This window comes from Ambystoma mexicanum, chromosome 2q (genome assembly GCF_040938575.1).
Source record: "Ambystoma mexicanum isolate Mex_15411 chromosome 2q, UKY_AmexF1_1, whole genome shotgun sequence".
Lineage (NCBI taxonomy): Eukaryota > Metazoa > Chordata > Amphibia > Caudata > Ambystomatidae > Ambystoma > Ambystoma mexicanum.
In genome coordinates, this window is record NC_090924.1 from 1,471,615,627 (window position 1) to 1,471,643,490 (window position 27,864).

The window sequence follows — 27,864 nt, forward strand, 5'->3', positions numbered from 1 at the left end:
CTGTTGCAGCATGTGTGCAGCATGTGTGATTGGATATTCTGGTCCATGTTGAAGTTACTTAAACCTGGTGATTAGATATTGAGGCAAATAAGTTTATTTTGACAAAAGTGCATGTGCCGAGCAGGATAAAATAATGTGCTCTTTGCAGCAAGTGATGCAAATTTGGCATGTTGTGGGAATATATTATTTTTTATTTTATTTTACATTATATACAGCATGTTCTTATCGCAAGAGAAGTGGAGCGCTGTACAGAGTGTGGGTAGCAATTATTAGGCTGGCATCTTTCAAAAGTAAGGTAGTCCTGTGAGTTGAGGTCTGTGCGTCGGTATGCACGTCTGTTGGAATTAGTCCTTGTTAGGGAGAATTCTCTTCAAGGCTAATTTCCTTTACATATAGAGTCATCCAGCAGCTTTGCTGGATTTGAAGGGTTTATTTTTTTCTCCTGATAAAAGTGAGACCCTTTTTTTCCCACTTTTAGACAGATAGCTAGTGTGTGTTTTAGGCTATCTTGTGTGCTGCTGGTCTATGGGGTTTCTCTCCCTCATAGGAATCATCTTTTTAAAAAGTGTGGTACACAGCACCCTCCCTGCCGTACCACAGGGTATCATAGTGACCCCCAAACATAGACTCCATACCCTGGGACTGACTACTATCTCCTCATTGACTTTACTAGTCAATTCCTATGAACAAAACCAGTACAACCCATCTTACTATGGAAGTACTGGAAAGGGTTAATAGTCTTTCCCTAATGTTCATTTTTGAGGTGGTACCGTACAGTCCCTCTCTCAAGAGTTTCTGGCTGGTGGCAGTGGTTACTGCCATAAATATTCGACCACAAATATTTCCCTATGGGATTTTCCCATTGTTCGAGGCTACCACTTTTACTGACAGCCTCTAACATACCGTCAGTTTATTTTTATAGTAACTTTACTATGGTAGGTTTTTATTACCAGAACTTTGATTATATTTCTTTCGCGTGTCTTTCTCTATAATCCTCTCATGTCTTTCTCTATAACCCTAACCCAGGTCGGGGATCCTTTGTTTGACCTTTTGGCAGGCTTCTGCACTGAAGCCCTCCTCTCGGCGCCACTGAGTCTGGGGTAGACAGGATATGTGGGAGGGGGAATAGGCACCCTGGACAGGGTTGCCTATGCAACCCAAGTCGCACTCTGCCCTGATAGGCTGGGGGTTCTCTCGCCAGGAGAGCCACCCCACTATGTGAGTGACAACTAGGCTGTATGAATGGGGGTCTTGCTGCATAAAAGCAGAATCCTGAAGACTGGAGGACAAGATGTCACCACTGGAACTAAGAAACAGAAGAGGAGAGAAGCTGAAGACATCTGCAATGACTGAACCACCGGTGAAGCCCTGCTGCAGATCCTCACCACTTTTCTCCAACGACTTGAGAAGATCTTCCTCGGAAAGAATCTTCTTCACTTGGGCTGGTGGGGCCAACCAGTTTGCCAATTGCCTTCCCAGTCCTGCCTTGGTAAAATTGTCAGTGCCAAGCACTAGGAGACCGGATAGCCAGGAACCCGTCCACCCGGACCGCAATTTAAAGGAGATTACCTTTTATTCGTTTGGCAGAACCGCGGCTGGTTTCATCACTGGGCAGTGCAGTAACTCAAACCTTCCTCCATGATGAGAGCCTGTCGTCCTCTGCTGGATCTCCCGAACTGCAGGAACTGCCAGGAACTACCACCACCACAGGAGCCTCTTCTACTTTAAAGGTACATTGTTCCGCCAGGCCTCCCGTTTCGTTGGGTACTGCTAAAGGTGTTTTAAATCCTTTACTTACCTACTGGGTTGGCTGCCCCTATCATCTAACATTGTCTTTCACATTCTGAAACTGCCTTTTTAAATCGTTAAACAAAGACTTGACTGCAGCTACTACAACATTTTTATCCTGGGCACATTGCAGTGTACCATTGACAATGGCACAGGCCTATTGACTCTGGCTAAATCTCTTACACCTGCCTTCTCTAGATTGCTTCTCACCTAGAAATGTGTTGGTGCACCTAACTCTTATAACCACCTTTTCCTTCCCTCTTTTTAAACTTGTGAAGTACCATTTTGCTCGGTTTTCACCTGAGTATTGCATATGCTAAAGTACTGCCTGGCAGAGCTTGTTCACAATCTACTTAGGAAGTGTTGCTGATGTGTTAAAGAGTCTGAATCTGTATAACTTGTCCATTCCCAGCTTTTAAGAAATTTTTAGAGTGCCGTTTCTGCTTGGTTTTCACTGTGCCGTTTTGCTCAGTTTTCACTCTTCCTCAAACTTGTCTACAATTTAAATAGGGAGTTGTGTATACTTTTCTTGACTGATTTAACGTGCTTTAATGTAGTGATTTGTGTGTGAACATCAGAGTGTGTAAAATAAATATATATATATATATACATATATATATATATATTCTTTTTGATACCAAGCTTTGGTCAGTGTTTCCTTGTTCCATAGTACAGTAGTTCTAATGTGTAAACCCTGAATACTGCTCATCTCCCTCTTGAGATAAGTGTGACTGCTTAGCCACAGCTATCAAATAAATCTTTGTGGTACAGACTGATACCAAAGACGATTTTCTTGCATATACCTGTAGTCTTAATCTTCTGTAGTGCTCCCTAAGGGAACTGCACAGGATTCTGCCTAACAACACTGGTGGCAGCGGTGGGATAAAAGTGTTGGATTTACATTTTAGAATGCTGCTAGTGCCTTGGTTCAATTAACCACAAGGCTTTACAATCACTAGAAGGACATTTAAAAAAAAAGTCAAAGATGGAAAGCTATAGCCAGGAGACCCTCCTTGTAAATACTGCTGATTATTTAAAGGATCTGTGCAGACAGAAAAGTATTCCTGTCAAAGGCAAGAAATCAGAAATGATTGAAATATTTTTAGAACACCAAATACTGGAGAGCAGGGCTGTAGGGCTTACCTCTCCATCAAATGTAGCAAATCTTGAGGAGGATAATGTTGGTGATGTTATTGTTGAAGCAGATGAGGAAGAGGGGGATAACAATGTCACCCCCTCTGGCCCCCCTGCTTGCTCAAAGGCCTCAACCTATGGCTACTGGACCATTGCCAGGTCCCACATTAAGTCCTGAATTTATCACTCTTGAAAAAAATTAGACTGAACTTGAATTCAAAAGGATTAGTGCCCAAACTGAACAGAAACATCAGGAACTAAGGCTCAAAGAAATGGAGCTCAATCATGAGCTTGAGATGAAGAAATTGTCTTTGGAAAATGCTTCTCTCCCCGAATCCTCTAGGTCCTCCAGTCCAAAAAGACCCTGGATGCCTAAAGAGATTGTGGGTATGTATGAAACTAAGTTGGATGTGTTAGATTGGCTTAATATATTTTAATACAATCATGGGCTCCAGGATATCACAGGGAATCAGTTGATCCCCTGGCTATTCTCTAGTCTCCCCCCTGTTGCATCTGATGTGGTAATGGAGTTGGGGGAGGTGGATCGGATGGATTATGAATGTGTGAAACTAGCTTTGATAGCTAGATTTGGGAAGACCCCTTCCCAGTACCTTAAGAGGTTTAGGACGCTCAAAAAGCATGATGGTACCCCTTGGGCAACCTGGGTGAATGAATGTTTGAAAAACTTAGAGGGTTGGATTAAGGGTTACAGAGTTAACACTTATGAAGGAATGAGGATTCTTGTGATGTTGGAGTCTATTTATGATGCCTGCTCTCCTGAGCTCAGACAGCACTTGGCCGTTTCTAAGGAAATGGATCCTAGAAAGTTAGGCAAGGCTGCTGACTTGTGGGTTGCCAGCAGGGCTACTCACAAGGAATATGGTGTCACTCAGAAAAAGGATGAGGGAAAACAGCCACCAAAAGAGAACCAAGAGACTTCTAGTACCTCCCATCCCAAAGAGGGCTACACACAACAACATAGCCAGGGTAAGCTACCTGGGAAACCAAATAGGGCTAGTGAACCCTCTGGGGCCCAAACAGAGGTTAGTCAGCAGAAACCCCCATTCCTGAGAGAATTTGGAAAATGTTATGTTTGTGGGTCTACTGATCATGTAAAGGGTGATTCCAGATGCAAGGGTAAACCTGCAGGGATCAGCACAGTCTCCTTAGCCTTCGCTCCTGGGGAGGAAGTACAAATGGCTCATGCTCATTATGAATTGTTTGCTGAAGACCCCCTGGGTCTTCAAGCAACTGTATCCTTAGAGTCCGTGGGTCTGGTTAGCAAACAGAATGGGGGTGTGTATGACTCCCTTCCAGAAAACTCTAAAGTAAATTACATGGACAGTGTTCTTGTCAATGGCCAGGATACTCCTGCCAGGAGAGACACTGGGGCCAGCAGAACAGTAGTGTATGATAACCTTTTCAAGCCTGAGGATGTTGCTAAGGCACCCAAAGGTCCCATTACATTTTCTGGAGGTCCTGTCAGTTGGTTCCTATTCTACCAGCCTTCATACAGTGTAATAACATGACAGTGATGATTCCTATCGGTGTTCAGACTGAGGTGCCTGGGAGAGTCCTGTTGGAGAATTATCTAAAAACTCTAGGCGTAGTATCCAGTACCCCCAGGCCTCCCAGTATGGAGAAGCAGAATAAAAAAAAATTGGCTAGAGAGGCAACCTTAAGAGACCACTCTGAGCCTGTGGGAACCTCTACTGAGACCCTCACTGAAAGTCCTGGTGTTATTAAGTTGACCTCTAACACATGCAAATCTGAGGCTAGGTTGTGGGAGCCCCAACCACGCTCCACCATTGACCATATAATTAAAAAGTCTTTGACTCCCCCTGCTTCTGAGGAAGAGGTGGATAGACAGATTGGACCCCTCTCTAGGCCTAAGAGAATGGATAATTCACAGTGCTGGTGGAAAACCAGAAAAGAAAAGTCTAAGGCCAAACACCTTCAGACTGTTGGACCTTCTACAGAAGACCCCAACCCAAATCCTAGAATTAGGAGGGAAACTCCTAAAGTAGGTAAGGTCAGATCGAAGAGGAAGAGGAAGCATGTACCTTGCTCACCCCCAGCACCTCCACCCAAGAGGCCTAAGACCCAACCTGCTCCCAAAAGAGAGGTGGTGAGGACCTCTGGAGGACCCTCTAGATCTAAGAGAGCCCTTTGTAAGGACCCCCTGAAAAAGCCTATCACAGGTTCAGGAGTTGTACAAACTTCTGAGGGTCTGGTCAACCAGATCCCCTATAACTTTAACAAGAAAGATGTACCAGAAAGGGTTTGTAGGTCATATAGCTTACAAAAGAAAACCCTTGAACATAGATCAGGATGTCACCACCAAAATGCTGATGGTCTCTCTAGGATGTTTCTAACTGACTAGTGGTAAGAGACTCATCCAGGAGTGGATTAGATCCTCCTGTCCTTTAGTCTGGGGGGGGCGAGTGTTAGGGAGAATTCTCTTCAAGGCTAATTTCCCTTAACTATAGAGTCCCCCAGCAGCTTTGCTGGATTTGAAGGGTTTATTTTTTTCTCCTGCTAAGAGTGAGAACCTTTTTTTCCCCCACTCTTATACAGATTGCTAGTGTGTGTTTTAGGCTATCTTGTGTGCTTCTGGTCTATGGGGTTTCTCTCCCTCATAGGAATCATCTTTTTAACATGTGTGGTACACAGCACCGTCTGTGCTGTACCACAAGGGTGTCGTAGCGACCCCCAAACATAGATCCAATACCCTGGGACTGACTAATATCTCCCACGGCATGTAAAGTCTCCATTGACTTTACTAGTCAATTCCTATGAACAAAACCAGTACAACCCATCTTACTATGGAAGTACTGGAAAGGGTTAATAGTTTTTCACTAATGTTCATTTTCGAGGGGGTACCATACAGTCCCTCTCTCAAAAGTTTCTGGCTGGTGGCAGTGGTTACTACCATAAATATTCGACCGTGAATATTTCCCTATGGGATTTTTCCATTTTTCGAGTCTACCACTTTTACTGACAGCCTCTAACATACCACCTGTTTATTTTTATAGTACTTTACTCCGGTAGGTTTTTATTGCCAGAACTTTGGTTATATTTCTTTCTCGTCTTTCTCTAATATCCTAACCCAGGTCGGGGATCCTTTGTTCGTCCTTTTGGTGGGCTTCTGCACAGAAGCCCTCCTCTTGGCACCACTGAGTCTGGGGTAGACAGGATGTGTGGAAGGGGGAATAGGCACCCTGGACAGGGTTGCCTATGCGACTCAAGTCGCACTCTGCCCTGATAGGCTGGGGGGTTCTCCCGCCAGGAGAGCCACCCCACTGTGTGAGTGACAGCTAGTCTGTATGAATGGGTGTCTTACTGCGTAAAAGCAGTGTCCTGAGGACTGGAGGACCAAACGTCACCACTGGAACTAAGAAACTGAAGAGGAGAGAAGCTGAAGACATCTGCAACAACTGAACCACCAGTGAAGCCCTGCTGCAGATCCTCACCACTTTTCTCCAACGACTTGAGAAGATCTTCCTCTGAAAGAGTCTTCTTCCCTTGAGCTGGTCGGGTCAAACAGTTCGCCAATCGCCTTCCCGGACCTGCCTTGGTTGAAAAGCCAGTGCCAAGCACTAGAAGACCAGATAGCCAGGCACACGTCCACCCAGAACGCTATTTAAAGGAGCGTACCTTTTATTCGTTTGGCAGCACCGCGGCTGGTTTCTTCCATGGGCAGTGCAGTAACTTGAACCTTCCTCCACGACAAGAGCCTTTCTTCCTCTGCTGGATCTCCCAAACTGCAGGAACTGCCAGGATCTACTGCCACCACAGGAGCCTCTTCTACTTTAAAGGTACATTGTTCCGCCAGGCCTGCCGTTTCCTTGGGTACTATTAAAGGTATTTTAAATCCTTTACTTACATACTAGGTTGGCACCCCTATCATCTAACATTGTCTTTCACCTTCTGCAACCGCCTTTTTGAATTGTTAAACAAAGACTTGACTGCAGCTACTAGAACATTTTGATCCTGGGCACATTGCCTTGTACCTTTGACACTGGCACAGGCCTATTGACTCTGGCTACATCTGTTACAACTGCCTTCTCTAGATTGCTTCTCACCTAGAAATATGTTGGTGCACCTAACTCTTATAACCACCTTTTCCTTCCTTCTTTTTAAACTTGTGAAGTGCCATTTTGCTCAGTTTTCAACTCAGTATTGAATATGCTAAAGTACTGCCTATCCTAACTTGTTCACAATCTACTTGGGAAGTGTTGCTGGTGTGTTACAGAGTCTGAGTCTGTATAACTTGTCCTTTCCCTCCCTTTTAAGAAATTGTTAAAGTGCCATTTCTGCTTGGTTTTCACTGTGTCGTTTTGCTCAGTTTTCACTCTTGCTCAAACTTGTCTACAATTTAAATATATGATAGTGATTTGTGTGTGAACATCAGAGTGTGTAAAATAAATATATATATATATATATATATATATATATATATATATATATATATATATATATATATATATATATTCATTTTGATACCAAGCTTTGGTCAGTGTTTCCTTGTTCCATAGTACAGTAGTCCTAAAGTGTAAACCCTGAAAACTGCTCATCTCCCTCTTGTGATAAGTCTGACTGCTTAGCCACAGCTACCTACTAAATCTTTGTAGTACGGACTGATACCAAAGGGGATTTTCTTGCATATACCTGTAGTCCTAATCTTCTATAGTGCTCCCTAAGGCAACTGCACAGGATTCTGCCTAACAGTCCTTGGTCAGGTGTTGTTGAAAGAGCCGTATGTTGTTATATTGGCCACGTGACTGATGCAATTCCATTAACAGACATCTGCAGAATTAATAAGTGATTGATTATAGGACATGGATCAGCAGGGAGAGTAATTAGTTTTAATATGAGCACCTGGAGAAATACCTTCTTAAACATTTAATCATGTTCTCATTTTTGAGTCCACCACAAAAGATTAATCCCAAGGACACAGGAGCTGTATTTTCCACTTGTTCATATTAGTCAGTGTATCGAATGTTCTCACCTACCACTTAAGTGGGTAATTTCTCCATCAGGGCATGGGGAGCAGTCATAGCAGCAGATTGGACGATACTTCTGAAGGACCTTGCGGTATCCAGGAGGACAGCTCTCACTGCACACAGAGCGAGGAATCTGAGGAGAGAAGATGAAGGACACAAGTGATGATAAACACAGAGGAAGTGGTCTGAGCAGGAGAGGATGGTGAACACAGCTGATAATAATAACATGAAGGGTATGAGGAGGAGAAGATGGAGACCATGTGATAATAACACAGAGCAAGGAATCAGTGGAAGGGGAGATGGGGATACATCAGATAATGACACAAAGCAAAGAATCAGTGGAAGGGGAGATGGGGATACATCAGATAATAACACAGAGCAAGGAATCAGTGGAAGGGGAGATGGGGATACATCAGATAAAGACACAGAGCAAAGAATCAGTGGGTGGGGAGATGGGGATACATCAGATAATAACACAGAGTAAGGAATCAGTGGAAGGGGAGGTGGGGATACATCCGATAATAACACAGAGTAAGGAATCAGTGGAAGGGGCGGTGGGGATACCTCAGATAATAACACAGAGTAAGGAATCAGTGGAAGGGGTGGTGGGGATACCTCAGATAATGACATAGAGCAAGGAATCTGAGGAGGAGAAGATGGAGGACACGGCTGATAATCACACAGAGCAGTGCTCTGAGGAGCAAGCAATGGGTTAATCAGTTGATGGTATCATCTGGGGGAAAGGATTGAGGACTCATGCGATAACACAGAGTGTGGGATCTGTAGATAAGATTGAGAGCACAGATGGTAAAAACATACATACAGCAATGGGACTGAGGAGGATAGCATGGAGGACAAAGGTAATGATACCACAGAGTGTGTGGTCTGAGCAGGAAGTGATGGAGGACACAGATGCATATAATGCAGAGGAGAAGACAAGGGGCCCAGGTGATAATAACACTGAGTTAGTGGTATGGGATGGGGGCCTGGAGGATGAAGCTCATAATACCACATGTTGTGGGGTCTGAGGAGGAAGTGATGGAGGCCACAGATGCATATGATGCAGAGGGGAAGATAAGGGACACAGGTGATAATCATACTGAGCTAGTGATATGGGCCAGGGGTATGGAGGATGAAGCTCATGATACCACAGAGTGTGTGGTCTGAGGAGGTGGTGATGGAGGACACAGATGCATATAATGCAGAGTATAAGATAAGGGACTCAGGTGATAATAACAATGTGCTAGTGGTAAGTGACAGGGGCATGAAGGAGAAATCTCATAATACCACAGAGTGTGGGGCCCTACAAGGTGAAGATGGAAGGAAATGTTTCTAACACACCAAGAAGTCAGAATCGGGGGAGGACGCATTTGATTCTACAGTGGTGGGTGTCCAAAGAGGTGTCAAGACACAGTGATCATACAGTGAGGGTTCTGAGGTGGGTGACGTAGGTCATGAAACAACGAGGGTGGAAGACACATGACCTAATACCTGTCACAGACAAGAGCAAGTTTGGCTTTATTTCCCCTACTGTTAATTCCCATTTTCATGGTTTCCTGCAGTTGACTAGATATTGGTATTAAAACATCTGCCACAGTAAATCCATTGGGTAAGGTTGCCAGGTCTCGTCTCCTCCTTCCACCCTCTGCCCACTCCCAGGGATGCGTGGATATAGTGGAGATTCTTTCACCGCTCTTGAAGGAAAAATATACAGTGCCATAACTATGCTCTTCTTGGAATGGTCAGGAAATCTTCCCTGATGGATACCCACAAAAACAAATTCCAGTGAAAAGGAGGGATTCTCAGCAACAAACACGTGCAAGAACAAGTGTCCTTCTTCCCAAGGTTCTTAAGTTCCAGAGGATTCCCTTTCTCAGACACTGATAGTCTCTACACCATTTGCCTCTTCTCTCCTACTGTATAATTTGTGCTATTTAATGGGGTCCAGCCAATTCATGTGCAAACATAAGTAGTTGAGTCAGCATTGGGTCTCCTGTAGTGAGTTGAGAGACCACTGGAGTTTCCTTCATATTCCACAGTGCAACAAACAGATTTACTCCTCTATTATTTCCTCAACAGGCTCCTGTGGGGGCTCCCAGCCCTTGTGTCCTGCATGCCATCACTTCAACACCTCTCTACAACTGCACTTCTCCTGCTGCACCTCAACGTTACACTGCATACTCGTTCCTCCTACCACTCTGCCTGCAACACCGTCAATTTGGGATCTCACCCCTTCCCATTGCCTTTAGAAAGACATTCCCCCCTTAAACCTGCCTTCTAACCTCTGCCTTTCTAGCATAAGCTTCCTTCTTCCGGTGATCCACTCCAACCTCCTGCAAAGGACCAACCTCCGCCTGCTGTTCTACTATCACACCCATTGGATATTATCCAACCTCCTGCATATGACCAACCTCCTTCTGCCATTCTACTGTCACGCCCATCTGATATTATTCAACCTCCTGAATATGACCAACCTCCTGCTGCCATTCTAATATCCCACCAATCTGATATTCTCCAACCTCCTGCAAATGGCCAACCTCATCCTTCCTTTCTACTATCACATCTATCTGATATTCTCCAACCTCCTTCAAACACTGATCTCCTCCTACAATTCTGCTATCACACCCATCTGATATTCTCCAACCTCATGCATATGGCCAACCTCATCCTGCTGTTCTACTATCACTACATCACACCCATCTGATTTTCTCCAACCTCCTGCATATGACCAACCTCATCCTGCCTTTCTACAATCACTACATCACACCCATCTGATTTTCTCCAACCTCCTGCATATGACCAACCTCATCCTGCCTTTCTACTATCACACTCATCTGATATTCTCCAACCTCCTGCATATGACCAACCTACTCCTTCTCTTCTGCTATCACACCCTCCTGATATTCTGCAACCTCCTGTATATGACCAACCCCCTCCTGCCTTTCTAATATCACACCCATTTGATATTCTCCAACCTCCTCCAAACACCAACCGCAATCCTCTTCCAGAGGTGCCAACCTCCTGTTCCTGATATTCAACTCCAACCGCATCTAGATATTCCAACACCTCCTTCTCTACCTGTCTGTGGGGTGAGGAGGCCCTATTAAAATCTGTGCCCTCTCCCCGGAGACAGCTGAGCTGGAATTCAAGCTTGAGACATAAAAGTTGCACATTGTGATGGACTGCCATCTGGCAAGTGCATGAAAGCCCTGGCTTTTTTAGTTTTTATTAGTTAATAACATGATGTGGCTAATTCTTTCTCTAAAAGGGTTATCTGCTAATCAGATTCCTCCCTCATGAGCTCCATGCCAAAAGCACAGTGTGTATCTATGTACTGCTGTATCAGTATCCTGATTGCAGCGCAAGCTCTACCAGTGGCATAGAGCAGGGTCGGTGGTCACAGCTGTCCATTTGACATCTGCAGTGACAGACAATTCTCTGCAGTGCAAGGGCTGCATTTAGGTTATGAACCCCTGTACCAAAACTAAGTAGCCATGATAGTGGCAGGGTAAACTCTCCAGATAAAGCTATGCCTGAGTTAAGGCATGATATGATATTATATGATATGATATGAAATGGCATATTTAACGTTTCAAGGTGCGATGAGGCAAGGGAGGGGGACCACATGGAAGACAGACAACAATCTTACTAGGCCAGGTGTCATTCAGATCGCACAAGGGCAAGGGAAGGGGGAAAAGAAAAGTGCAGGGGCAAGGGGAGGGGAAGTGCAGTACATGGGATAATAAATAACAATATAAATAAAAGAACGGCCGCTGGTGGCAGTGCAAGGTGAGTGCAGACATAAGTGCTGGTGGGGGGACTGTAGGGATACAGAAAACAGTCCCCAGGTGCAGGGGTTGCCAGGAAGGCAGTATAGGTGTGCAACTGGCAGGGCTAGGGCCCAAGATCAGATGGGTGGCCAGGTAACCAGTGCAGCCTCAGTATCGGCCAGGGCCTCAGCAAGGGAGAGGGGGAGAGAAAGCAGAAGCAAAGAGGAAGGTTTTAAGGTGCTTCCGGTTACCAAAGATGGTTCTCCTCAAGTTTCAGGGAGGCAGGCAGGCTGTTCCAGAGGGAGGCCCCAGCCGAAGAGAGAGATCTACCACCAACTCGTTGCTTGGATAAGCGACTGACCATGAGGGAGTTGGAGGCGGATGAGCGAAGAGCTTGAGAGGGAAAAGATATTTAAGAAGAGAGAGTTGAAGGTATTGAGGCCGCAGGTCCCAGAAGGCCTTCTGGACGATGAAGATGGTTTTGAACTTAATCCTTGCAGCCACTGGGAGCCAGTGTAGAGATTTCAGTCCTAGAGAGATACGATCCCTGGGCTTGAGGCTAAGGACAAGTCTCACAGATCTGTTCTGGATGAGTTGCAGAGGCCGTAGAGTAGAAGCAGGCAGATTTTGAAAAAGGGTGTTGCAATAGTCTAGCCTAGAGAGAACCAGCTCTGGAGAGAGTGAGCTTCTTGGGGAAGGAGAGGAAAGGAAGAATAGCTCGGAGGAGGTGCAGCTGGTAGTGTGACTTCTTAGAGACATCAGAGATGTGTGGAGAGGAAGAGAGTGTGGAATCGAAGATGACCCTGAGGTTTTTAGCCTTGCAGGTGGGAGCAGGAAGAGGGCCAAGACAGGCCGGCCAGACAGCTACAGGAAAGGAGGGAGTGGGTGTACCGGTGAGGAGAATCTCAGTCTTACTGGCATTAAGGCAGAGGTCCTTGGCGGTGCACCACTCCTGGATAGCAGACAGACAGTCAGAGATGAGGGACGAGAGGAGGTGGCCGAAGGTAGCTTGAAAATGAGCTGATTGTCATCTGCATAGCACTGAAAGTTGGGGCAGAGAGCAGCAATGGGGTGAACAAGGAGTGCCAGGTATTGGTTGAACAATCAGGGATAGAGTGTCATGTTTGGACTATCAGCACGTAGGAAGCAAAAGACGCATAGCCCTTTAAGATATGTACAGCCAGGTGCCTGGAAGTTGGCATGGCAACGTGGGTGTCCTGTATGTTCTTCATTGTCCTGCATCCGGCGTCACGTTGACGTGTAACGTGGTCCGGTTGACCTCTATTCAAATGCAGCTCGAACCCGCTCACCGGCACTTCTGAAATTGCTTCGGTGGCGTTTTTGAATCTGAATCTTGGTTCTTGTCCCTTATATCCTGATTCCTCATATTCCCTTTTGTATCCACTCCTCCCTTACCTACCTTCCTTCCCTTCGACTCCTTGGTGCCTCGACAACAGACTGCTATTGGATTGCTTCTGCTACTGTCTGCATTGTTGTATCTGCCTGCATTGTGAATCGACCCTGGAATGTTACTGGAACTGTTTCTGCCTATGCATTGTATCCTGCTGCCCACTCTTCGTATTGACTACAGAACGCTCCTGGACTGTCTTGCCTGCCGATTTTGCTTTGAACACGCTATTGTGGATTTCGACCCGGATTGTTTGGATTGCCTATGCTTTACCACGTGTGATTCATACTTACACTGAACTAAGTACACGGACTAGAGACTGGCACAGTGTACTACCTTTGAGGCGTCCGCATGCCATCGGGGTAGGTTTTGCCTTTGGGATTCTGTTGTGCTTTCTCCACTCTTGGACATTTCGGAACTCTTTCCTGTCATCCTGGGATAGGAATTTGTATGGTAAGCCCTTATCAAGCTTTTGTTCTTTTTACTAAACAGAAAGTAGATTCTGTATTCCTTAACCCATTAGGGTTGTGTTGTTTCAGGGGACTGGCTGGGTGTCACGAGAATGCAGTCTATTTCGGTATGCCTTCTGAAGTTACAATGTCTGTAATTTCAGGTTAGTGGGTATTGGGGCTCATCCTTACCTCGCACCACTGTGGCAACCATTGTATTCAGTACTGCTGTGGAAAGCCTTTTATTTATAACTTGCTTCCTTTGTAGTCTGCAGAATCAGTGCTTCCCAATCCTGTGTCCTGATTCACGATACCTGAACCTCCTCTTCAACGCCTTAACTTCGTACAGCATCCTATCTTTCCGCTAATTGATTGATCTGGTATTTTTTCTTAATTCACCAGACTGATACATTAGCAAGAAGAATTCTTCTTCTACACTACGTGGGGAACGAATTCTGACATATTCAGAAGCCTTTAAAATGGATGCTAATGAAACGTTGGCCAACATACTACAATTAGTGGCCGAGTTGCGTAACGATATGACTGTTGCTCATTCGGCCAAACAAAAAGGTATTGATGAGTTGCAGGCTGGTTTACAACCCCGTGGTGCAGGGGCTTCCCCTCAGGTCGTTGCCTCTGGTTCTGGCTTAATTCCCCTATGACAGGATGCTGGAACTGTCTATATGACCACCCAGTTTCCCTTGGCTCGACCAGAAAGGTTTAATGGAGACCCCAAGTCTTTCACAACTTTCTTGAATCAATGCAGATTACATTTCCCTTGTCAGCCTTCCTCATTTCCAGACGCCACTACTAAGGCAGCCTTCCTTTGGTCCCATCTAGGGGGAACGGCCGCCTCTTGGGCAAATCCCTTGTTGGAGGGAGGAATCCATCTGCTTTATGATTGCGATGCTCTTATAGAGGCTATGAGTCGTGTATTTGACACCTGTTATGCCACGCAAGCTACTGACTTAGAGGTACTGGGGCTTCAACAGGGGAACATACCTCTCTTAGGTTATTTGGCTAAGTTTAATCAACTAGTTGTGGAGACGGGCTGGCCAGAGGATAAAAAAGCCTCCTTGTTCTACAAAGGATTATCTGATCCATTAAAGGACACACTGGCCACTGTACCCGTTATACCGACAACTTTCCCTGAACTTCTTGATCTGATCCTCCAGATAGACTCCAGGCAGGCAGAAGGAAAAGGGGAAAAAAGAACGGTTCCCCAGTGGCCCAATCCTCTCTGGGAACTGCCTCTGGAGGTCCTGAATCCATGCAGATTGGAGCAGTCAGGGGCCCTTTGTCGGCTGAAACAAGGGAACACCGGAGAAAGAATGGCTTATGTTTCTATTGTGGGGCATCAGATCATCTGTTACGGACTTGCCCAAGAAACCATCCAAGAAGCAGGGAAACGCCAAAACCCAGTGAATGAAGGGATCCCGTCACCGGGTGGTGCTTGTTGGATCCTAAGGTCTGTGGTCCTTACTGTCTCCCTGTTGTTCTTACCTCAGCAGACATGGAGAAACAGAAGGTACAGGTTGTCTTGGATTCAGGGGCCACGGCGAATTACGTGGACGCTGCCTATGCCCGACAGTTGGGGTTACCTACTGTCCCCAAATCATGTCCTGTAGCCGTGAACGCAGTTGATGGGTCATCTCTTGTTTCAGGTCTTGTCACCGAACGAACAGTCGATCTCATCATGACGACTGACTGTGGTCACAATGAAATTATTTCATTTGATCTTTTAGCTGCTCCGCAGTTTAAGCTCATTCTTGGGCTGCCCTGGTTGAAACTACACAATCCTGTGGTGGATTGGCATTCTGGAGACGTGAATTTCTTTTCTGATTACTGTGAAACCAACTGTTTGACAGTTGGCCTAGAAGGAAAGAGTCCAAGCCATGCTCTATCTGATACTGCTTCTACCATCGGAGCGGTTCTCAACACGTCCCTTCCTATTGAATACAAGTAATACCAGGATGTTTTTGATGCCGGCGGGGCAGAGGTGCTCCCACCACATATACCTTATGATTGCCCCATCGAACTGGTACCAGGAGCCAGGATACCTTCTGGTCGCATTTATTCATTAACACCAAAAGAGGACGAGATATTGAAGGACTATATCGAAAAGTCTCTGAAATCTTGTTTCATATGACCCTCACATTCCCCTGATGCCTCACCCTTGTTTTTAGTCCCTAAAAAGGAGGGTGATCTATGCCCCTGTATTGATTACCATGCCTTGAATGCAGTCACCGTTAGGAACCAATACCTTATACCTCTGATTTCAGTTCTGCTAGATCAATTGGGGTCAGCAGTGGTCTTCACTAAATTGGACTTAAGAGGGGCATATAATCTGGTTCACATACGCAAAGGGGATGAGTGGAAGACCGCCTTTAAGACACGGTATGGTCTTTTCGAGTATTGTGTTATGCCGTTTGGCTTGTGTAACGCTCCAGCGACCTTCCAATACTTCATCAATGAGGTTTTTCATGACATGTTGGATCGTTACCTTGTTGTCTACCTGGACGACATTCTAATTTACTCCCCTTCATACGAAACTCATGTTACCCATGTAATGAGTGTGCTACAGTGTTTAAGGGAAATGCATTTATATGCAAAACTGGAAAAATGTACCTTTCATGTAAACGTGTTTGAGTTCTTTGGTTATAACATCATGAATAAGGGAGTACAACAGAGTCGATCCAAGGTTGCTGTTATATTGGATTGGCCGTGTCCTAGATCTCTGAAGGCGTTGCAATCTTTTCTTGGCTTCGCCAATTTCGATCAACGTTTCATTCAGGGTTTCTCTACCATCGTATGTCCTCTTACGACCTTGACCAGCTCCAAGAGGGTATTCAGATGGAATAACAAGGCTCAACAAACTTTCGCAGAATTGAAATCTGCCTTTACTACGGCACCAGTACATCAGCAACCGGATCCTATCGATTGTTTATCATAGAGGCTGAAGCCTCTGAGGTCGCATTAGGGGCCATCCTGTCACAAAGATGCCCGGATGCCATGGGAATACATCCTGTTGCTTACCACTCTAGGAAACTCACCTCGTATGAGAGAAACTTTACCATTACTGAGAAGGAACTTCTGGCTGTCAGAGATGCCTTCATTGTATAGAGACATCATGTTCTGGGTACCACAGAACCTGTCCAGGTGTTCACTGATCACAGGAACTTATGTGCCCTTCAGTCAGTAAAGTGCACTACGGCACGTCATGCTAGGTGGCATGAGTTCTTTTCGATGTTTAATTTTACAATCACTTATCGTCCTGGGTCACTGATGCCCTATCCTGCATTCATGGTGTTCTGATAATACCAACTATAAAGGGACTCTTTTGCTACCCAATCAGGTTGTCTGTGGTTGTACATTGCGACCTTCACTGAAGTCCGTACTTCAGGAGTGGGTAAAAAAGGCTCCCTCAGTTATTGCGGAACAAGAATTGGAGGTCATACATGCACTCACCTATAAACATGGGAAGATCTACTTGCTCAATGCTTCTACTAGGTTACAGGCAATGCAATGGTGCCATGACTCCTCAGTAGCAGCTCATATGGGTATACAAAAGACTCTAGATCTGTTGAGAAGGTGGTGTTGGTGGCCTTCCATGATCAAAGATGTTAAGAGCTATCTGGCCTCCTGTGCGGTTTGTGCCCAGTGTAAACATCCCGAGGGTAAGCCGGTAGGGCTATTACAACCCATGCTTATACCGGACCACCCTTGGAAAAGGATCTCCATGTATTTTGTTGTAGAGCTACCACTGGTGGATGGATTTGACAATATATGGGTGGTTATTGACTATTTTACCAAAGTAGCACTGTTCATACCATGCCGGGGTATCCCCACCACTCCTGTATTGGCGGATCTGTTTTTGACAAATGTGTTTAGAATGTATTGTCTCCCATCAACTGTGATCACAGATCGTGGGCCCCAGTTTCACTTCTCGTTTTTGGAAGGCATGGACCACAGCACTGGGTGTCGATGGAAGGTATTCTAGTGCCTACCACCCTCAAACTGACGGGAAGACCGAGCAGTTAAATGCCACCATGGAACAGTACTTCAGTTGCCTTACCTTCCTCTGCCAAGACACTTAGGTTTCAGTCTTACCGTTGGCCATGTTTGCCTACAACAACTCGCACCATTCCTCCGCCCAGTTGTCTCCTTTTTACACTCTCTATGGACAGCATCCGCATTCCCTGCCTCTCATGCCTGAGTTACCGCTGCATAACCCTGCTGCTCTTGCTTGTGTCAGGAATCTCTCGATGGTACACAACAAGGTGACTAAACACTTGTCGGAGGCACAGGAACAAACCAAACTCTATGCTGATTCTCATTGTAAACCAGCCCCTGTTTACACTCCGGGCATGAAAGTTTGGCTCTCTACATGTAACTTACGCCTGTCAGGTCGTAAAGCCTTGCATCCACATTTTGTGGATCCCTATGAGGTATTGACCGTCATTAATCCAGCTGTCATCCGGTTGCGTCTTCCAGCCAATATGAAGGTGCACCCTGTTTTTCATGTCTCACTGGTCAAACCCTCTCATCCCTCAACTCGTCTTCCTCCTCATCCACGTCCTATGAAGGTTCATGGTTCTGAGGAATATGAGGTGGCAGCGATTTTGGAAACTAAAGTTCACAATGGCAGGAGACTCAACCTGGTTGATTGGAAGGGCTATGGTCCCGAGGATCGTACTTGGGAACCCATAGGGAATATTCATGTCCCGGCTCTCTTGGCACGTTTTTGGTCCTCTCGGAAGGTGAGGGCTTCTTTGCGGGAGGATACTGTCATGTTTGGACTATCAACACGTAGGAAGCAAAAGGCGCATAGCCCTTTAAGAGACATACAGCCAGGTGCCTAGAAGTTGGCATGGCAACGCTGGCGTCCTGTAAACTCTTCCTTGTCCTGCTTCGGGCGTCGCATTGACGCGTAACGTGGTCAGGTGACCTCTATTCAAATACAGCTCGAACCCGCACACCGGCGCTTCTGAAATTGCTTCGGTGGCATTTTTGAATCTGAATCTTGGATCTTGCCCCTTGTATCCTGATTCCTAATTTTCCCTTTTGTATCCACTCCTCACTTACCTACCTTCCTTCCCTTCGACTCATTGTTGCCTCGACTACGGACAGCTAATGGATTGCTTCTGCTACTGTCTGCATTGTTGTATCTGCCCGCATCGTGAATCGACCTTGAAACGTCACTGGAAGTGTTTCTTCCTACGCAACTGTATCCTGCTGCCCGCTCCTCGTAATGACTACAGAACGCTGCTTGCCGATTTTGCTTTGAACACGCTATTGTGGATTTTGACCCGGATTGTTTGGATTGCCTACGCTTTATCACGTATGATTCATACTTACACTGAACTAAGTACACAGACTAAAGGCTGCCACAGTGTACTACCTTTGTGGCGTCCGTGTGCCGTCGGGGTAGGTTTTGCCTTTGGGATTCTGTTGTGCTTTCTGGACTCTTGAACATTTTGGAACTCTTGGATCTTTCCTGTCATCCTGGGATAGGAAGTTGTATGGTAAGCCTTCATCAAGCTTTTGTTCTTTGTACTAAACAGAAAGTAGATTCTGTATTCCTTAACCCATTGCGATATTGTTGTTTCAGGGGACTGGCCGGGTGTCACGAGAATGCAGTCTATTTCGGTATCCCTTCTGAAGTTACAATGTCTGTAATATCAGGTTAGTGGGTATTGGGGCTCATCCTTACCTCGCACCACTTGGGCAACCATTGTATTCAGTACTGCTGTGGAAAGCCTTTTATGTTTAACTCACTTCCTTTGCAGTCTGAAGAATCAGTGCTTGCCAATCCTGTGTCCTGATTCACGATACCTGAACCTCCTCTTCAACGCCTGAACCTCGTACAGCATCCTATCTTTCCGCTAATTGATTGATCTGGTCGTTTTTCTTAATTCACCAGACTGATACATTAGCGAGAAGAATTCTACAACTACACTATGTGGGGAACAAATTCTGACAGAGAGGTTAGACCCCCCGGGGTCACCACAGGTAGAGAAGACGATAGCAGAAAGGAAGGACCCAAGTTGGACCTGGGAGGGTCGTCCAGAGAGGAAGGAAGTCAGCCACACCATGGCCTGACCGGTGATACCAAGGCTATCACAAAGACAATTTAGAAGGATGGCATGGTTGACAGTGTCAAAGGCAGAAGAGAGATCAAGCAAGATGAGGACACAGGGGTGTTAGAGTCAAGGTTGGAGAGCAGGTATTCACGGATGTTCAGGAGAGCAGTTTCCATAATTCTGGCAGCTCTGAAGCCAGACTGATGGTCATGAAGACAACCAACAGATTCAGTGCGGAGATTAAGCTGGGAGATGGCCAGTTCCTCCAGGATCTTGCATGGAAGGGAGTGATGGAGATTGGGTGATAGTTAGCTGGGCAGGAGGGATTGGCAGAGGCTTTCTTAAGAAGAGAGTGCACACAGGAGTGCTTCAGGGGGTAAGGGAAGACTCCAGTGGAAAAGGAAGGTTGCATAAGTCAGCCACGGCAGGAGCAAGGGTATCAATGTGGTCCTTGATGGTTTTGGAGTAACAGGGGTGAACCTGTTTTGACAAGACTTTCATAAATCAGACTTTTCCAGAAACCTCGTCTGCAGAGAACAGGGGAAAGGCAGAGAAGGAGGAAGGAGAGGTGGCTGCAGTTGAGCCAGAGGAAGAGCAGGAAGTATAGGGAGGGAGGGAGGGGAGAGGTTGAGAGTGAGGACAGGATGTTCTGAGTTTTAGAGATGACGTGAGAAGCTAGTGCCATGCAGAGGGCCTGGGATGGGACAGGAGAGATAGAGACTGTGGCAGGATTGGCCAGTCCCTTGCAGATTTTAAAGAGTTCAGCCGAGTTGTTAGATGCCGCTGAGACAAAGATTCAATATGAGCTCTCTTCTTGGTGAGGACAGAGAACCTGGATTGCCTTTGGAGCAGTTGGCAGGCCAGTTTGTCAGAGGATGTACATGAAGCACGCCATTTCCTCTCGACCACCCTGCACTTGCGTTTAAGAGTGACAAGGTCTGAGTCGTACCAGGAGTTACATTTGGCTTTGGGCTTCAGGCGGATCCTCCTGACAGGGGCAAGGATATCAAGAGTATCAGATATAGCAGAGTGGAGCGTGGAGAGGGCTGTGTCAGGGTGAGAGTTAGCCAAAGGGGGCGAAGGGGGTCAGAAAGTGGCAACGAAAGCCTCAACAGATACGCGCTTCATGGGTCAGATGGCCGAGAAGGTGGGTGGCAGTGTTGGAAGTGGCTAGACCTGTGGGGTAGGGAGGGTGAGATGGGAGGAAAGGAGAACGTGATCGCTTCAGGAGAGAGGAGTAGTGAGGGGGATAGAAAGTGGAAGTTCTGAGGAGATCAGAACATCCAGAGTGTGCCATGCAGAGTGAGTCGGGCCAGAGGGGAGAATAGAGAGTGAGAGAGAGTCAGAGGTCGCAAAAGTGTCCAGAATGAGGACAGGAAGAATCCAGGTGGATGTTGAAGTAAAACGAAACAGAAAGTGATTAACAAGATTTCAGCTACCACTACTGCTCCTATAATTCTTGATTTAGTGGTGGCAAGTAACCAGACCAAAAAAAGTATTTTGGCAAAAATGTTCTGCCACAGAGTCCTTCAAAATCTTATAAAAACAGGCGCGAAATCATGCACAACCCTTAAAACCTACCGTAGAAAATTAGTCCTAGAAGCTCTCGTAGACAGTGCAATCCTTCTCAAAAGGAAGTTATTTATTTTAGTTTTACACAGGATGAAACCACTAACAAAAATAAGTACTAAACTACAAAAAAACTTCTCAATAAACGAAATGTCAACAGAAATAACTTCTTAAATATCTGTGGAGGTGAATGGCGTCACACCACGACCACAGAACCATATTTTAATGAAGAAGCATACAAACAAAACCAAACAAACACAATGCCATCCATAGCAGTGGACGAGGGTATAAAACAATTGATAATACCATCATGGAACAAGAAACACTGCTTCCAAAAATATCCCCAGAACACTCAGAATTACCTCTCCATTCGACTGAACCAGAACGTCCAGTATACAAATGGCTGTGCACGTCAATGTGTAACATTCCCAACAAATCTTTCAAAACTTTACGCCAGTTCCTCAATCAGTATGTGAAAGGTAAAGACAAACTCAAAATGAAAGTGCTGCAAAATATGGGTACCTGTCCAGTGCGCAAATACACAGGACTAAAAGGACATTCATTAGCCTGCATTTCAGGACCTATTTGCAAAAGCACCTTCCATGATATCAAAATGATATCTACACATCATTCAAATGTAAGAAATCTAGTGTATAAACTGTACTATGCTAAAAGACCTGTTTTAGAACTCGCCAATTTAAATAACACTGTTCTGCATGGTACACCCAAATACCTACAAGAAGAAATCGACCGCATCCAGAGAAAATATTTTGGAAGTGAAAGCCACTTACAAAATGCAATAGCTTCAGAACAGACTAGCAACAATTCTGCACATGGCAACCTTCTATTACACACATACAAAAAGGAAATACTAACATTTAAAAGTACATCCGCTGAAGTACCAAACCATGTGTGTGTGTGTTGCCGCAGAACTTTTTACAAAAGTAACACAAAAACTAGAGACGTGGACTCCCTGCTCACTCTGCTCAGAGAGGCAAAGCTTCACCGCACTGATGAGGCCCAACAAGGCTGAAACACGTGTATGGGGTTGCTTTTGGTACTCTTGTTCAGAGAGGAATTGCCATAGTATTTTGGTGCTGGACTGCCCAAGTGGGCGGGACAAAGACTGATATGCAAATGGATATTTCCCATCCGTGAAAGGTACAGTGAGCAAAAAGCATGTGCTGCAAACTCTCATCTCAGAACAGGTTATCATGCCATGTTCTTTCTGGAGAGGAGCGCCTGCTACCTTTTTAAAATACAAAAACTATAGACGTAACATACAAAATAGAAGACAATGAAGATTCCAAATGGTTTGAATTAGCTCTCTACCATTTAGCAGAAAACAAATACGAAATAAGTGAACCCTTAATAGTTTGCAGTTACTGCACTACAAAACTTGACAACAACCAAACTCCTTCACGTGCTATCACAAATAACTTGGAATTATTCCCACTACCAAAACTCCTGCAACAACTCAATTTGTATGAGAGCATCATAATTCAAACAGTACACCTATTTCAAGCAATAATATGCCTTCAACCAAAAACAGCAAAATTACCTCCCTCTGAATTGGTGAAAGGCATTCATGGCAAAGTAGTTATTTACCATTAGATCTGACAGAAAATGTGCACACTATAGGAGTGCAATGTCCAATAGAGAAATCTTTAATTGTCTTAGTAAATGGTGTACCAACAAAAGACAAAATAAAATTGGCAACAACTCGTGCACTTACATAAAGTTAGACAAGCCTTGCAATATCAGAAAGACAATAATGAATACTAAAAAGAAATAAATATTCAAGAAAGCTTAAGGGAAACAACTGAAATAATTCAAGAGTCACATGAAACTGGTCAATTTGAACTTCTGGATCCTGCTGCAGTATCCAATATTTTGGACCATTATACAATTATTAAAGTTAAATTAACTAAGAACACGTATTACATAAAAAGAACAGAAGAATCAAAATATATCAATGATTACAATGCAATCATTGCACTCTTATGGAATGCAAACATAGCTGTGCAGTACATTGCAGACAATTCCACTGCAGGCGCACAATATATTACAGCAAAAAACACAAGGAGGTTGAGGGGAGAAGGGAAAGCCACAAATAGACCCTCACAAAAAGGGCAGAACCATTGTCAAAAAACAAACAAACTTGTGACTCCAAACAGGTACCGCTACCTTACCAGGGTGATTATGAATCAACTTTCATGCTCTGATCACCGATACCACATCAGCAAGCAGAAATAGCTCAGTAAACTAGGACCCAGAATCAATATCTTTTACATATGAAGCAAGATTTATTTCAAACGCATTTGCATTATATCAGTTTGATACAAAAACAATTCATACAACCCCTCTTAAATTTAATCAGGAGAGAGGGAGCATTATACAAAAGTTTCAATACAAAAATGTTTTTGTTAAAACACCAATCGTGTAGAAAAGCCACACTATGCAAAGCCGAGAAAGCGTATTTCCGCAAATGGATCTCGTGCATGCAAAAAAGATCTAAAAACTTACGGACCTATACATAAGTGATCACATAAAAAATGTATTTGTTTCACTGTTCACCCACTCTTGACAATCATACCAATCATACCCACTCATGAGAACTTTTTTCATTCATACACACAAAAAAGTTTTTTTAAAAAAGTTTTTTTTAAACATTAATCTAAAACAAGCCCAACATGTTTCTTTCCTGACTAGGGTTTTATTCCGTGGAAATTCTTCAGGGGCATAATCAAAATAAGGATAAACAACACAACACAGCGTGACAAAACTTCATAACATCTTGCATAAACAAATTGTTACACAAGTTAGAATCTGTGCGTTAATTTCACAGGATTTCCATTGCATCTTTTCAAGAGTCCTAATCCGAGAGCTTCATTAGATGGTTCTCCCTGTAAGATAGCGGTAAATGTAGCAGAATATCAATTTCTGATTTTATAATTGTAAAGTACAGTTTAATCAATTGAATTTAAGCACTATATAAAGCTTATCTTTAGCTCATGTATCAAATGTGCAGCAACATTAATTCGCTATACCATTGGGTTACAAGACAGCAGTACTAGCTCTACTACCATAGACCCTGTTATTGATTCTTCAATTACAGATAGGTTTCAAAAAAGAAACATATTTATTCCCTCCGTCGTGACTCGATGCACTTACACAGGTGCCCTCTAACATTAAGAGCAAAGCAAATGTAACTGGGGAGAGGAAGCAAGCGGAGAGAGCAGAGGAAATAATTCAAACGCAGAGAACCAGAAAGGGAAAGGAAGAAAAGAGACCAATAGTGAGTAGATAAATGAAAGGAGTATCTTACAATGTGGTAGTAAATCTTGGGAATGGTCCAGCAAGCTCATAAATTCAGAATCTGAGTAGTTCTAACGTTACGCTCCAATGCCCTCTGTATCACATCTTCTTATGAACTATTTTGAAAAATCAAATTGATCTCCCCCGTTATCCTATATCCGATATCCTATAACGGATATCGAGATACATGACTATTAGACAAATATTAGGTCTATGGCACGACAAGGTGTAATTGCCTGATAACTATAAATTCCTATGGTGTGACCTCTTACTCACGTTAACCGTAGGAAGATACTGCATACTTTTCTCAGTGTAGCATAGCAATTCCGTCTGTTCCGACACACTCGAGTATATTATATACAAGGCTGTTACATGCCCACCGAAGTGTCAGAAGAATTCAAAGTCTTCCCACCAGCAACTCTAGGGGAGAGACCAAACAGAACTTTAGAACACATAGACTGATGTTCCGTAGCATCAAAAAATACATGTCTAACGGTAGCTAATGTTCGCGTTTTTCATGGTGCACTTAAAGAGAGGTATTCTGTTAATCACGGCACACACGTGGTTATCAACGATTACGTCCTTGAAATATCCCATTGAAACTGTTTAGGAGCGTATAATATGGGAGCGTATATCAACAGTTTACATGTCTCTGTTTGTTCAAAGAACTTTGACCCATGGCGATCCGATCAGAGGGACTAGGGCGCTCTTACCGTCGTAGTATTCTTCAGTGGTTCCCAGTCACGCGTACCGTCACCTTCTCGAGCAAGTCGGCTTTCAGCTACGGTTGTATCCATAACGGCAGGTTGCCCTTTATATCATAGCCACCAATCAGGTAGTTCGTCATACGGCATGCGTGAATCACGTGATCGGGACATTAGTCACATGATCGCATCGGACACCGCTATCTACATTGTGGCAGCAGCACCACCGGAGCCCGCTTTCCGCCCCAAGAACCCAAACCAATGTCACTGCGCTATAGAGGCAAAAGCCCACAGACTCCCGGTCGATCACGGCCAGGCAAGGTAAAAAGGCACTCATTACAGCATGCTGGCCACTCCAGGGGCACTCGTAGTCGGTAATGGAACATGCGTGTATCTAACCTCGGTCCTGCAAACTGGTGCATAGCAAAGCACATATAAGAGGCACTGTGTAGCTTGGCTACCAGGTGAATATCTAAATGGGTAACAGGTCTTTCAGAATGTATGCATCTGTTCACAAAGAATGTAAGTGTGTAATAAAGCATCAAGCATAGAACTTCCAAAGACATGGGCTTCACTGTAGCAAAAATGTAGGTCATAACAACCAATCTAATCTCTCATTCAGCCCTATCGTCATGCTTTTCGTGAGAAAGATAAATTCACGCTCTTTCCTAGACAAGAGAACCCTGTCCCGGTTCACATCATTGCTGGGTTTGAGTTTAAAAATGACTAACCACGACAGGTCCTGTGTTTGGTGTATATTCTCTATCCAGTGATCCACCAATGGAGCATTTTTAGTCCGGTTTTTCAAACAGCTGCGATGTTCTCCTATGTGGACCTTCGCTTTTCTTTCCATTTTACCTATATACAACTTCCTACAAGGACACCATATCACATACAGCTCGTATTGCAGTTGGTTAACATAGTCTGAAGCCAAGGAGTCTTTAAGCCAATATCTATAGAGGAACTTTTGTGCGTAAAGGCACAGCACTGGCATGACCCGCACGGGAAATGCCCTCTTACTGCCTCTAAACCCCAGAGTTGAGTTATCGTTGGGGAGATTTTCGGTTTTGGCAAAATGTCGTTTCTGGTGATTGTTTCCTTCATATTCCGGCTCCTTTTAAATGCAATAATAGGTCTCTGGATGGGATTTGGGCCTTTCTCAAGAATGTTCCAGTGTTTACCGATCATCCGTTTAATGGTATTGGACATATGGCTGTAGGTGTTTACGAAGACAAGACGATCCTGTCCAGTTTTGTCAGTTCTTGATTGTTTATATTGCAAGAGCGATTCTCTGTTGTTATTCTCTGCTCGTTTACGGGCAATACTCACTATCTTTTTTGGATAGTCTCTCTTTAGCAGGCGTTTGTTCATGTCTTCCGCCTCTTTCTTGAAGTCTTCTCTTCTGGAGCTATTTCTTTTTAGCCTTAAAAATTGTCCCAGAGGTAGGTTGTCACGTACGTGCTTTGGATGGAAACTGCCATAGTGTAACACTGAGTTTTTGTCAGTTGGTTTGTTATATGGTTTCTGTTAAGACGGATTTCTGAACTCTGTCCTGGTGGCGCAGAAGTTTAGAAGGCCAACCTAATTACTTGGAACAGGGTAACCTCTGGACGAGCCAGACCAATCAAGGTAGCGATCGCGGCGGTCAAGACTAGGTCTCAAGAGGGGTGAGGGTGACTGAAAGCCCGCAATGAGCACACAAAGCAAGAGCGCTTACAAACTACTCCAAACAGTTGTTATATCAAAAATATATACACATTTATTTTAAGGCCTTTAAAATAATGACCGTAGCGAGAAAATCACAATATCACAATATTAAGCCAACACATACCATATCAACACAATATATATACAAATACGACAGTCGCAAGCATTATATGCACGAAATGTGTAGTCCACCTAAAAGGGAAGGAAAACAGGCAGTGCGATAATGCTTTAGACTCAGTTCGCCTTCAGAGGCACCTAACTAGATGGAAGTTCGAGCCCTACGAAGAGTGGAGCCTTGTGCTCAAAGTACCTGCACACGCTGGTGCCAACGGCCAAAAGGAGAAGCTCTTCGGAGGAAGTCAGGCAGTTCGGGTTAGTGCACAACAGAAGAAGAACAGTTTCCGCGACTCAAGCGCAGCCTCCACAGAGAGCAGAAGCAGAGCGCGAGTACGGACAAAAGGGTGCTGTTTTTACACAGTGGGGAAAAGCAATGGGCTACTGCAGGAGGGCGACCAGATCCTAGCTATACTACTCACCGGTCCCCGATGCAAGCAGACCCAGGCTTCTCCAGGTTAGTTTCAGCAGCTGGCAGGTTCAGAAGAGCCGGGAATGCCTCGTCGTCGTGTAGAGAAAAAAGACGTCCCAATCGAAGAAACCTGCACAGTTTTGTCACCACAGCAGGGCAACAGAGCGGCCGTGTGTATCTGAGTCAATTGTACACTACTCACTTCAGACTTGGGAACGCCAAGTGTACGAAGCGTGTGAGAGTGACCAGGACTCGAAATACAACACAACCGGGCGGCGGTTACAGAGCAGGACTCCCGTGTAAGCTGGTCAGTCAACTGGATGGCCCAGAGACGCTTCCGAAGGCTTACTGGCAGGAGATGATGAAGTCGCCGAGAATAGCTGTTCCTGCTATTCCAAAGGT

General features: G+C 44.8%; 1 protein-coding gene across 1 annotated transcript in view; it reads right to left on the bottom strand.

The window, feature by feature from the left end:
* Positions 1 to 27,864, bottom strand: part of LOC138568899 (vomeronasal type-2 receptor 26-like) — a 147,017-nt gene that overhangs the window by 78,857 nt on the left and 40,296 nt on the right. The window contains exon 3 of the mRNA XM_069646680.1: positions 7,938 to 8,061. Coding sequence (XP_069502781.1) covers positions 7,938 to 8,061 — 124 coding nt within the window. The remainder of the gene's footprint in view (positions 1 to 7,937; positions 8,062 to 27,864) is intronic.